Source organism: Loxodonta africana, chromosome 22, assembly GCF_030014295.1.
Source record: "Loxodonta africana isolate mLoxAfr1 chromosome 22, mLoxAfr1.hap2, whole genome shotgun sequence".
NCBI lineage: Eukaryota > Metazoa > Chordata > Mammalia > Proboscidea > Elephantidae > Loxodonta > Loxodonta africana.
In genome coordinates, this window is record NC_087363.1 from 9,252,096 (window position 1) to 9,265,568 (window position 13,473).

At 45.7% G+C, this 13,473-nt stretch overlaps 1 protein-coding gene across 7 annotated transcripts in view; it reads left to right on the forward strand.

Annotated features, from left to right (window-relative positions):
* The first annotated feature begins 2,717 nt into the window (after positions 1-2,717).
* Positions 2,718-13,473, forward strand: part of CADPS (calcium dependent secretion activator) — a 580,697-nt gene continuing 569,941 nt past the window's right edge. For 4 of the 7 annotated variants that reach the window (XM_064274285.1, XM_064274287.1, XM_064274288.1 and 1 more), the window contains exons 1-2: positions 2,718-2,857; positions 2,948-3,143. In XM_064274285.1, coding sequence (XP_064130355.1) covers positions 2,718-2,857; positions 2,948-3,143 — 336 coding nt within the window. Of the gene's footprint in view, positions 3,144-13,473 lie in introns of all 7 variants that reach the window. The other 3 variants (XM_064274284.1, XM_064274283.1, XM_064274286.1) reach the window with 1 other exon arrangement.

Genomic DNA, 13,473 nt, shown 5'->3' on the forward strand with positions numbered 1-13,473 from the left:
CCTTATAAAAAAAAAAAATTATAGCTACAGCTTTATTGACCACTTTTTCCATTTATAATATCTTCCCTTTCCACCATGCTTCTCATGTTCTTCCTTTAAAATGTAACTCAAAGCTGGCCTCTCCTTTGAGAAATATACCATTCTCTCCCGCTCCAAGTTGCTTTATTTATGTAAGCTTGTTGCAGTTTATTGACTTGAATTTGTTGATATGTTGCTTTGAAATAAGTGTCATTAATCCTTTTAGGTGTTTATACTGTATTTCTAAAAGGAGGTTATAGACTGTTATGGGCTGAATTGTATCCGCTTAAAACGTATCTCAACTTGGCTAGGCCATGATTCCCAGTATTGTGTGATTGTCCACCATTTTGTCATCTGATGTGATTTTCCTTTGTGTTGTAAATCCTACCTCCATGATGTTAATGAAGCAGGATTAGAGGCACTTATGCTAATAAGGCAGGACTCAATCTACAAGATTAGGTTGTATCTTGAGTCAATCTCTTTTGAGATATAAAAGAGAGAAGCAAGGAGAGAGATGAGGGACTGCCTACCACCAGGAATGAAAAACCAGGACGGGAGCAAGTCCTTTGGAACCAGGGTCCCTGCACTGAGAAGCTCCTAGACCAGGGAAAGATTGATGACAAGGACCTTCCTCCAGAGCTGACACAGAAAGAAAGCCTTCCCCTGGAGCTGGCATCCTGAATTCAGACTTCTAGCCTCCTAGACTGTGAGAGAGTAAACTTCTGTTTGTTAAAGTCATCCACTTGTGGTATTTCTGTTATAGCAGCACTAGATAACTAAGACAGACTCTTTAAAAGAATGTCTTAAAATTCCAGCCACCACACTAGAACAGCGTTCATTCCGTAGAAAGGTACTGAATGAATTCTGTTGTTTGATTGGCCTGCTCTCGTTTCTGTCCCAGAAAGACCAGTACAACATGATTTGAACATTTTTTTTCTCCTTTAGAAGAATGGAAAAGTGAGGACAAATTGTAGCAATCTCCATTGTTCAATTGTTTATTTTAAATTGATACAGACTGTGCCAGGGTCACAGAAATTGTGTCCTCGAAGAGAGTTTGATGGTGAAGTCTAAACTATCCATATATTAATTCAAAAAATGAAACAAAATTGTTGAAGTTAATGTGAAATGAGATGTTTTGAGTTCATTGTTAGATCTCAGACAGGTTAGCCAGTGCTTCACTGGAATATCAAAGCCTACAGAAAAGCTCATGGTAAATTTGCAAAACACATAGAGACAGATGTGATGTAAACTTTAAACTCAAGCTACACTTTTACAATCGCTCCCACGAGTACGTGCGGATAATTAGAAAATCCATAAACATAGGAGATAGGATGGGGGGAGGTGGAAAGGGGTCTCAGGGTAGCCTAAGATTCCAGGGTGGTGGGTTATTTTGTTTTTGGATACATCTGCGGGCTCGCTGCTTAGATTCAGCACGCTGGCCAGCTCCCCCTTCCGCCGGGTTTATTGACCTTAGTGGAAGGCGCCGGGTGAAGGAAGGCACCATCTGCCGCTTTTTATTAATAGATAACCGGAGAAACAGGGATGAGGACAGCGCGACAGAGCCAGTGCATTAGACGCTGAAGCCTCTGAGTTCTCGGGGGGGATTTTGATCTCGGGGTCCCCACTCACCGCCTACATCCTCCAGCGAGCCAGAATGGAGGAAAGACTGAGCAATCTGCAACGCTTCCATTTCTCTGGCAGTCTCGGCTCAGCAGAAAGCAATCTACTTCTCGGAGCTGAACGTTCCTCATAGTTTTGGGGGTTGGGAGAGTGGGGAGGGGGGTACTACTTCAATAGTTGAGCTGCATGGTTGATGCCCTAATCCACTCAAAATTTGGTACGTTTATTTTAATGGCAGTGGGCATCTCTAAATTGCTGTAATCAGAGTTTGGTGGGGCACACACACTGCCCAGCCCAGTGCCCCCACGCCCCAGGCGTTAAGAAGCCTGGGGATAGAGGATGAATCCTTTCTTTCCCGTGTGGAATCTCGAAGACTTCCTCTTAGTGAGACCTCTGAATTTAGCGTCTCCAAACAGTCCCCTCTTCACAGACAAGAACTCACCACTGGTTTCTCTATTTCTCCCTGCCCAAGAACTTTTTGTCTGCCGGAGGAGGAGAGGGGTCGAGACAATGAGAGATGGGGATCGTAAAAGAAATTATCCACAAAAACAAGGAGGGGACGGCGTTGGGTCAGTACCGAGGCCCTGAGGCACGCGCTGCGCTCTTCTCCCTCCAGCTCTCTGCAGCCGCCCTTTACGCTGCGGACACGGGAGAGTTAAGCCAATAAACACGTAAGCGCCGCTCCCTCCCCAATCGGCAAGATGCCTCTTCGGCTCTTGGCTGCATCGACAGCTTGCAACACTCGGCATCTTTTCTGGAGGCGCCTCCTTCAGAGGCTGCAGATGGCATCCAGCTGCGGGCTCCGGGCTCGCAATTAATTCTCCCCCTTGCCCATCTCGGGTCCACGGACGCACCTCTCCCTGCCCCTCCTCCCTTCGCGCTCCTGGGTCTGAGCCCAGCTCCCGGTCGCCGGGCGGAAGCAGCAGTCGCCGCGGCGAGGCTGAGCAGCAGCGCGCTCACTCCCTGATTTGGTGAGAGGCGACCACCCGGGAGAGCCGACCCCTAGCTGCCTCCAGCGCCCCCCACCTTTTGCACCCCAAGCCGGGGGCTGCAGGGGTCCCCCCACCTCAGGCGCCACCATGCTGGACCCTTCGTCCAGCGAAGAAGAGTCAGATGAGATCGTGGAAGAGGAGAGCGGCAAGGAGGTGCTCGGCTCGGCCGCGTCCGGCGCGCGCCTGTCTCCCAGCCGCACCAGCGAGGGCTCGGCCGGCGGCGCCGGGCTGGGGGGCAGCGGCGCCGGAGTGGGCGCGGGCGGCGGCGGGGGCAGCGGCCCGGGCAGCGGCGGGGCCGGGGGACTGCAGCCCAGCAGCCGCGCCGGCGGCGGCCGGCCCTCCAGCCCCAGCCCGTCGGTGGTGAGCGAGAAGGAGAAAGAGGAGTTGGAGCGGCTGCAGAAGGAGGAAGAGGAGAGGAAGAAGAGGCTGCAGCTCTATGTGTTCGTCATGCGCTGCATAGCCTACCCCTTCAACGCCAAGCAGCCCACCGACATGGCTCGCCGGCAGCAGAAGGTAGGTGTGCCGGGGAGGCCCCGGGAGCGGCGCCGGGACGTCGCCAGGTGGCGGGGCGAACAATGGGAGCTGGCGGCGCCGCGGGCACCCGGGAAAGGGGCTCCGAGACTCTCGCGCGGCCGGGCCCGGCCCAGCCCAGAGCGCGCCGGCAGCGGCCGAGAGCCGGACAGGGGCCTGGAGCCCAGCAGGCGCACCCGGGCCTCCCTCCCCGAGCGTCGGGAACGCCACCGGCAGGTCCTGCCTGGCGGCCCGGAGGTCTGGGGCGTGAGGCCTGGCTCGCTCGCTGCGCTCCCAGCGCGCTCCGGCGCCAGGCGGTGTCCGCCCTCGGCTTGGGGCCCGCCCTTCTGGGCGTGCGCTCAGCGGGCGGGGCGCCGGCTGTGCGGGACGAGAGCGCCCGGAGCCGCGCTCGGCTCGGCGGGCGGAGAGCAGCCGCGGACGGGCGGAGGGAGCGAGTCCGGGAGGCTGTGAGCACCCTCCTGTCCCGCCCGGCCGGCTGGCCCCCGACTGGCGTCGCCCAGGGGTGCCGGAGCGCGAGCCCCAGACAGAGGTTTTCCCCTGTTTCTCCTCCGCCCGGGTGCCATGGCGCGCCGCGCCCTCTGATCCTTCCGCCCGGGTCAGCCCCTCCACCTGCCTCCCTTTGGCCGGCCACTCCTCGTCCCAAGGTGACTTCGCCGCTACCTTCTGGCTTGCCCAGGCCCTCCAGACTCGGCCCTGTTGGCTTGATAAAGTGCAGTTGCAAAAAGCCTCGCAATTACAAGCATCAAAAGCTTTTTTGTGTGAGGCTGGGGCAAGGCTGCGGCGGCTTGGACTGCCTTTGATAGGAAAAAAGCGCCGATTTCTCTCAGCGGCACTGTAGCCCGAGAAAGGCGGGGGTGGTTACTGCTGGGAGAGGTGCTGCGGCAGGGGTCCCAGGAGAAGGGGTCAGGTACTTGGTTGGAGAGAGTTAATGAGGAAAGTCAGCATTCTGCTCAGTCTCTTTTAAATGAATCTGCTGCACCTGAGCAAGCGGAAAAGCCACTCAAGCCCCCAGAGGGGCGGTGTGAGAAGGCAGCTCTAACCCCGCCAAAGTTGCGAGACCCGTTTCTTAAAATAGCGAATTTCTAGGTTGCTTCTAAGACGAAATTGTATGTTACTGTAGGGGAGTGTTGGGTTTTCCTATATTTATCCTCTTATCGCGAGTTAGCACAGATTTCTCTGTTTGTTTTGCATATCTATGTACATACACCGCCCAGCGCTGATGATTTATTTCAGCTATCACGAGTTTGGTTAATAGTTTTATTTAAAAAAATAAAACTCATTTCCTGGTTGAGAAACACCAGACGGGCTACACACCCCACACCCCCCCGCAATCACGGCCTTGCTCCCCACTACAGCCGCTTTGCTTTTTCAACCTATGTTTTGGACCGCAGAAAGCAAAAGTATCCTCAGAGCAGTGAAAGTTTTCTGGATATGCTTTCTTGAGCTTGGATGTTGGGTCCTTTGCACAGGACCCGGCATTTCAAGTTTCACTTGGAATTAGGGTAATTGGGAAATTCCATCTCCAAAATCTATCCCATTAATAGCTGCACCAACCAAAGATGTCCTATTCCTTTGGCAGAGAAAACTGTTGTCAGTTCCAAAAAGCAAAAACAAGAACGAAACATACCCCTTGCCATTTATCACTCGAAAGTCTCCAGAATTCTGGTCTTTAAATGCATGCTTAACCCAGGCACCAGGATGAGGGAAGGAGACTGTTCCCACAGAGAGCCCGAGCTAAACAGAGCCTTCAAACACCTGAGAAAGATTATCACGAGGCCACAGTTTTCTAAGCTGATTGCGTGTTTCACCTGAATCCATTCAAAGCAGTGGTATTCCAGGGCTCGCTGGTTGTTTTTACACATGACCTTAACGTCAGAGAGAGTCCAGAACTGACACTTGCTTTTGGTGGAACTATTTTTAGTTATTGCCGCAAAGTAGTCCTGGATTCATCTCGGCAAAGCCACAGCTACACTGGGGAGCTGAAAATATGTACACATGCACACATATGTATTTATACACACATATATGTATTTACCATTGTACTAAGATATATATGTCCGTTCCATATGTATGTCCATTCCTTCTTAAACTAAAGGTAAATAGGCTTTTCCGTTGCTGTGTATTTTTTTTAAGTTTTTAGTGCCTTCCTGAAAAAGGGTATTTTGGTAAGTGTATGTTTTTCCAAGTATAAAGCTTGGAACTTTGATAGGAAAAAAAAAAGTGACCATTGAAAGTAACTAAAAGGTTTGCATAATCATTGCAGTAAAATTTAACACCAACAAAATAGATTGATGAGCTAAAATTAGTCTTGGAGAAATGTAAACTAGTTCTAACCTACAAATGAGTTTGTAGTAGAATAGAAAGAGATGAATTGGAAATGTCAGAGGGAAAATGAAGAGAGAAAGGGAACTGAGTGGCAGGGAGGGCGGAGGAAAAGAAAAGCCTGTGAAAGGGAATTGCTGAGTGTAGGGGGTTATATTGTGCAGAGTAGAACTATGTACTTTATGAAACCAAATAGTCTGGTATATTATCGGCTAACGTTTTCCAAGTACCTACTATGTGCAGGGCACTTCACTTAAATCTTTTAATAGACTTTATTTTTTAGAACAGCTTCAGTTTCACTGAAAAATTGAGATTATGTAGAGTTCTCATGTACCCCATCCCCAGTTTCCTCTGTTATTGGTGTCTTAGAGTAGTGTGGTACATTTGAAAATTAATGAAGCAATATTCATACATTACTGTTAGTCCATAGTTCATTCAGATTTCCTTAGTTTTACCTCATTTCCTTTTTTTTTCTGTTCTTAGATCATTTTTTTATGGCAGTAAATATATATATACCAAATCGCTTGCCTTTTCAGCATTCTCCATGTGTACGAGGCAGACATTAGTTAGGTTTATCTTGTTTCCAGATTTTCCCATCACCCTTTATAGAAGCTCAGTGTCCCCTAAGCACTGAACCGGGGTCACATTTCATTCTCCTATCCCTACAATGTAGGAATCACTATCCCCATCTTTCGAAGAGAAAACGGAGGCCGGAGAATTCTCTGTAATTTGCCTAAAGCACTCTGTAGGTTGTAGTTGAAAGAGTGGGAACTGGAGCCTGGGCCATTCTGACTCCACTGGAGACACTAACCAGAAATATTTGCAGGGAAACGCAGAGCCTTAGCATCCTGACATGTGTCACGTGTTTCTTGACCCAGGGCTATTTGTATTTGAGTAGAGATGTCTGCCCCCCTCATTTGGGGACCTGTCAAATAGCCAGCGTCGGCAAAATGGGCACTTAGGTACTAACCTCATGAAGACTGTAAAGGAGAGAGACAGGCTGTTAGCTGGCACATCTCAACCGCTGACTGCTGTCAGCCTTTCTATGTGGTACAAGCTGAAAGGAAAAAAAAAAAAAAAAAAGAAGGATTTAGTTCAGCCACTATTGGAAAGGAACAGAGAGAGAAGGTGCTGGTGCTTGGATAATTTGATAGTTAATTACCTTGGTTCCACTTTTATTGGGCTAAGGTGTGCCTGGGAATCCCAACAGCCTTCCCAATTAAAAGAGGGACTTTAAGCACAGACAATTTTTAAAACAGATTTCATCATTTAGAGGTATATTTCACTGTGTCACCATGAATCTAAATATAATGTTGATGGTAGTGACAACTTAGGACTAAAATAAAAATCCATCCACCAGACCGCCACAGTATATGTTTTAGCAGCTTATAAATGACAATAAGAAAAACAGTTCCTTGCTTTTTTTTTTTTGTTCTTTTGTCAGAATGGCAGGGTAAATACCTAGAAGTTGGCATGGCAAAGCTGTACCATATGTTTCTGAATCATGTAGTAACGGTGAGGGGTGGCTACCTCGTGTGAACTAGCTACTTAAAGATGTTAACTGAGGGAAGGTGAAATCAGGCAATGTGAACAATTCTGTGTAATGTTTAGATTGACATATGCCCAATTTTTTTAATTGGCTAGGAATTAATCATAATGCCTGGATTACCAACCATCTAAAGCATGAATGTTCTGTGTGTGTATGTGGGTATGTGTTCATGCGTGTACACATGTGATGAGGCAAAGGGGGATGCTAAAAACGTGTCTACCCTATATGAACTCCTCTTCCGTTCCAGTGGAGTTTATGACCAGACCAAATGTGTTGTAAATCCAAGCTGCTCGCTCCCATGTGATTCAGTTTAGGCCTTACTGTGAAATGATGGCCGCCATGGAGGCAGTGGTAGCCACAGAAATTCCATCTTTATTCAGTTTACTTCTCGGGCTTTGTGTTTGGTCTTGACTCAAAACCCCTTACCTTTCATAAAATTCAAGACCTAGTACTAGCTAACTACGTATGTGTTTGAGTGTATGTGAGTGTGCATATTTTAAGTTAATAATACTGATTCATCCATTCAGATATGCTTTGAGGCACTTGGGTTGGGTCCGTTCAAAATTCCTAAGGTTTGCTTCCCTGATACAACATGATTTGCATTTAAAAAATAAAATATGCTAACCTTTTGGAAACCGAGGGCTGTTAAGCCAGGTTTCCTTCACACAGAATTGTGTGTTAATCTCTTCACCAGGGGAAGTATTGAATTATTTAAATCAACTTTTTGCCGGCCCCGCCCCTGGCCCCAAGCTCCTTGGTGCAGTGGGCAGGAAGCTTTATGCCCTGGTCCTTGTACAGACATCCTGAAGATGCAGAATACCAAAAAAGTTATAAAAGAAGTTCTTGCCTCATTACACGCCTGAAATAGCATTTTGCTTCCCTAAAACTGGACTGAAGAACAAAGGAAATGAAATCCTTCATTCCTGAAGAATTGTACTGTGCCAAGTGGTGAAAGTCGGGTGATTCAGAGAGCTTTTCCTTACAAAAGCAAATTTAATACACAGTCACAGGCTATCATACTGAAATATAACCAGCATTGGTGATTGGGGCCAAGGGTCTATAAAACTTAATCTGGAATGATCAGGACAGTCCAAGGATCTAGCTCTCACTAAATAAATAAGTCATCCGTCAGCCACCATTTTTTCACCATACCAAGCACTCCCCCAGGCTTGGTGGCAAATCCAAAAGAGATCTGTGAGATATGGTTCTTGAACTGGGGGAGCTTATGTTCTCGTCTGAAAGATAAGATGTATACACACCAAATAAATTGAGAATAAGGAAAAGTGTTTAACTGTAAGATGCTGATGATAAGGGGGAGGCAGAGAGAGAGAGCTTGCATGCACACAGGACTGGACATAATAATGGGAAACACCTTCGTGGAGGAGGTAGACTAGGTCCGGTCTTGAAGAATGAGTATAATTTGTGTAAGTGTAGGGAAGACCGTAGTGTTCAGTCTGGAGAAGATCACGGGGTACGTGGAAAGAAGTTGTCGTTTGTGGGAGACTCAGTCAGACTCCTTTGGTTGCAAGTGACAGAAGCACAACTCGGAGTGGCTAAAAAGCAAAAAGAAAATAAAAGCGGGGGAATTATTGATGCATGTGATTGAAAAGTGCAGTGCAGTGGTAACTTCAGGTATGGTTGGATGCGGGAGTTCAAATGACTTCCTCGAAAGAATGAAGAATGCTGGTTCCTGAGGGGAAAGATATATATTAAACCTTTGTTTGAGCACAAACTCTACCGCTAAAAAAAAAGTAACCACTAATTGTGGGCAGATCGTCTAATGCCTCTGGGGCAATTTCTTCGCCTGTCATATAGGGTGAGAGTGGAGGAGATGGAGAAGCTACAGGTAATCTCTAGTGCCCCCTCCAGTATGATAGTTGACGGTTCTCTTTGGGCAATGAGATTACTTGTCACCAAGACCTATTCATTCATTGAAACTTGTACTTGGTATGTTTTGACATTACTAAATACAGAGTGGCTTAAAAAAAAGTGTGAGATGGTTAAAGATGAGTTCAATTAGTCCAACTACCTAAATTTTCAGATGAGCAACTGGGATCTCAAAAGGTTCCAAGACTACAGGGTCCGTGAGAGATTATAAACGGTGGTCTTTGAGCAGAAAGTGACTCACGAATGTATTTTGTTGTGTCTACAAGGCATTTTTTAAATTAGCTCCCAACATTTAAAAAGTACCAAGATGTTTCATGTAAAAATATGCATTTCTGGCTTCTCTTACAATTGGAAAATGTGGCAATACTGGGCCTGAGTTTTTATGGGTTTGCAAAAAGCAAAAGAAATAAGACTACCCAACCATCACTTAAATTATGAAATGTTAATCTCTTTTAACTACAATTATTCTTGTTGCAAGGGAGACGCCGTATATATCTATGATTCGACTCGATGGCACTGGGTTAGTAGTGCGTGGGCTATCTGGTGCCTGCCAATGTCAGCCTCTCGCCATTGCTGCACAGGTACAGTGGTACCGCAGACAAGAAAAGAATCTGTCATTTGGAACCCTACATTCCCTGTCTTTGGCAACTGTAATGTATCCTTACTAGCATCAGGCTTATGATTTCTGCAGAACTGGAGGGCTGATGTTCAGAATTACCTCGTTACTTTTTAATTGGTCATTCCAAGCACATGATGGAATTGCAGGTAAGGAAAGGGGAATGAAGTCAACTAACGGCTTGATTTCAGGCAACCAGGACGCTTGAGTGCTGGTTGTTGCCCTTGACATCTTGATGGGGAGGCAGTGAAGGACAATGGCTAAGGACATGGACTCTGAAGTTGGAATACCTGATTTACATGCTGGTTGTGCCCCTAAATGCCTGTGTGACCTTGGGCGACTTACTTAACCTCTCTTACTTAACCTTTCAGTAAAGTCAAGTCCATCACCGGGTTCTCATGAACCTCAAGTAAGATAATACAGTAAAGATCTTAGAGTAATGCCTGGCATGTGGTAAATGATGTATAAGTGTTAGCTGTTGTTATTGTTAAGTTGATATGTGCAATGTTGTGCTGTTTTTACCTCTGAAAGGATTGAGCTAGTTAATGTATATAAAGCACTAGCCATATACCCATCGCCATTGAGTCGGTTCCGACTCATAGCAACCATATAGGACCAGGTAGAACGGCCCCACAGGGTTTCCAAGGCCACAGTCTTTACGGAAGCAGACTGCCAAATCTTTCTCCCGCAGTGTGGCTGATGGGTTCTAACCGACCATCATTCTGTTATCAGCCGAGCATTTAACCACTGCACCACCAGCGCTCCTTAAAGAACTGGTCATAGCAAGCCCTACATTTACTGTTGCTGCCATCATCACCATCATCGTACTGCCATCACATGCAGACCGAGAAGGCAGGTGGTTATGATTATAGCGCCGCCTATGAAATAGAAAAAAAAAAAAAAAAAGAAATAGAAGGGGTCAGCATTATAATAATGCCTATTTTTGTCTCTTGTTGAGATACTTCACTAATATTTCCTTTTTCTTTTTTTCTTTTAAACATTTTATGGTGCTTTAGGTGAAAGTTTACATAGCAAATTAGTTTTCCATTCAATAATTCATATGCAGGGTGTTCCTGGACATTGGTTGCAATTCTTGCAATATGTCAGCACTCTCGCCATTTCCACCCTGGGTTCCCTCTTTCCATTCGTCCTGTCTCCCTGTCCCTTCCTGCCTTCTCGTCTTTGCTTTTGGGCACATGTTGCCCTTTTGGTCTTGTATAGTTGAATGTTCTTTGGAACACATTCCTCATGCGTGTTACTGTTTATTTTATAGGCTAGTATGTTATTTGGTTGAAAGGTGGCCTCTGTGAGTGGCTTCATTTCCACGTTTCAAGGGTGTCTTAGGGTAGTAGTCTCAGGAGTTCCTCCAGTCTCTATCAGACCAGTAAGTCTGGTCTTTTTGATGAATTTGACTTTTGTACTACATTTTTCACTCATTCTAACCAGGACCTTCTATTGTGTTCCTCGTCAGAGCAGTCAGTACTGGTAGCTGGGTACCATTTAGTTCTGGTCTCAGGCTAGAGGAGGTTGTGGTTCATGTGGGCCGCTAGTCCCTTGGACTAATTGCTTCCTTGAGTCTCTGGTTTTCTTCACCCTCCTTTGCTCCAAATGGGAAGAGGCCAGTAGTTGTATCTTAGATGGCTGTTTGCAACCTTTTAAAACCTCAGACGCTACTCACCAGCCTAGGATGTAGGACATTGCCTTTATGAGCTATGTTATGCCAGTTGACCTAGGTGCCCCCAAAACTATGGTCCTTAGCCTTCAAGCCCAGGAGCTCAGTCCTGTGAGGTGTTTGGATATATCCAAGAAGTTTCCATACTTGTGCCTCCTATGTCCTCTATTATATGTATGAATATACACACCACACATACAAATATGCACGTAGAAATATCCACAACCACGTATGCACACAGGTGTACTCCCGTACAGCCTCCCATGCCTATTTAGCATACGTGTCTACCTATGTATCCACCCATAGATGGTTGTTCGTTCTTACTGTTGTTGCAGGATTGTAGATGTTATAGTACCCACTGTAGTTGCCCTTTATTCTTGTGTACCTCTCAGTGTTTCCTTTTCCTTGGTAATGTTGTGCTGACTTCCCCTTTTGTGTATTGCCTTTTCCCTTGCCAGAATTAACGTCTGTCTATTATCTATTGTATTTTTTTTACTATCTATTTAGTGATTCTCCCTCTCTCCCCCTCCCATCCCTGGTAACCATCAAAGAATGCTGCTTTCTGTGTGTAAACCTATTCTTGACTTTTTATAATACTGGTCTCATACAATATTTATCCTTTTGTGATATTTCACTGAGCATAATGTCCTCCAGATTAATCCATGTTGTGAGATGTTTTGCAAATACATCATTATTTTTTATCATTGCTTAGTATTCCATTGTATGTGTGCACCACAATTTGTTTATCCCTTCATCCACCAGTGGGCATTTATGCTGCTTCCATCTTTTTGCTATTGTGAATAATGCTGCAGTGAACATGGGTGTGCATAGCTCTGTTCGAGTCACAGCTCGTATTTCTCTAGATATATACCTAGGAGCAGAATTGCTGGATCGTACAGTGTATCTCTTTCTAGCTTTTTAAAAAATTTTATTGTGCTTTAAGTGATAGTTTACAAATCAAGTCAGTCTCTCACACAAAAACTTATGTACACCTTGCTACATGCTCCCAATTGCTCTCCCCCTAACAAGACAACCAATCCCTCCCTCCACTCTCTCTTTTCATGTCCATTCTGCCAGCTTCTAACCCCCTCTACCCTCTCATCTCCCCTTCAGGGAGGAGATGCCAACATAGTCTCAAGTGTCCACCTGATCCAAGAAGCTCACTCCTCACCAGCATCCCTCTCCAACCCATTGTCCAGTCCAATCCCTGTCTGAAGAGTTGGCTTTGGGAATGGTTCCTGCCCTGGGCCAACAGAGGGTCTGGGGACCATGGCCACTGGGGTCCTTGTAGTCGCAGTCAGACCATTAAGTCTGGTCTTTTCACAAGAATTTGGGGTCTGCATCCCACTGCTATCCTGCTCCCTAAGGGGTTCTCTGTTGTGTTCCCTGTCAGGGCAGTCATCCGTTGTGGCTGGGCACCACATAGTTCTTCTGGTCTCAGGCTGATGTAGTCTGTGGTTTATGTGGCCCTTTCTGTCTCTTGGGCTTGTAATTGCCTTGTGTCTTTCTAGCTTTTTAAGGAACTGCCGTACCATTTTCCATAGTGGTTGTATATTTTACAGTACCACCAGCAGTGTATGAGTTCCAGTCTCCCCACAACTGCACCAGCATTTGTTTTCTATTTTTTTTTTTTATTCATCAGTGCCATTATTGCCAGGATGAGATGGTATCTCATATTAATTTTGATTTACTTCTCTCTAATTTTTTTAATGGCTAATGATTGTGAGCATTTCTTCATGTGTTTGTTAGCTGCCTCAATGTCTCCTTTGGTGAAGTGTCTGTCCATCTCCTTTGCCCATTTTTGATTGGATTGTCTTTTTGTTGAATGATCGAAGTTATCTATATATTGCAGAGATTAGACCCCTGTCAGATATGTCATTGCTAAATATTTTTTCCCAGTCTTTAGGTTCTCTTTATACTCTTCTGGTGAAGCCTTTTGATGAGCATTTAAGTGTTTAATTTTTTGGAGGCCCCAGTTATCTAGTTTATCTTCTGCTGTTTGTGCATTTTTACTTATGTTTGATATTCCATTTATGCCATAAATTAGGGCCACTTGCTTTGTCCCTCTCTTTTCTTCCATGAACTTTTAGGCTTAACATTTTGGTCTTTGACCCCTTTTGAGTTAGTTTTTGTGTTTGGTGTGAGGTATGGATCCAGTTTCATTTTCTGCAAATCGATATCCAGTTTTGCCAGCACTATTTTTTTAAAGAGACTAACTTTTCTCCATTTAATAGACTTTGACCCTTTGTTGACAATCAACTGTCCA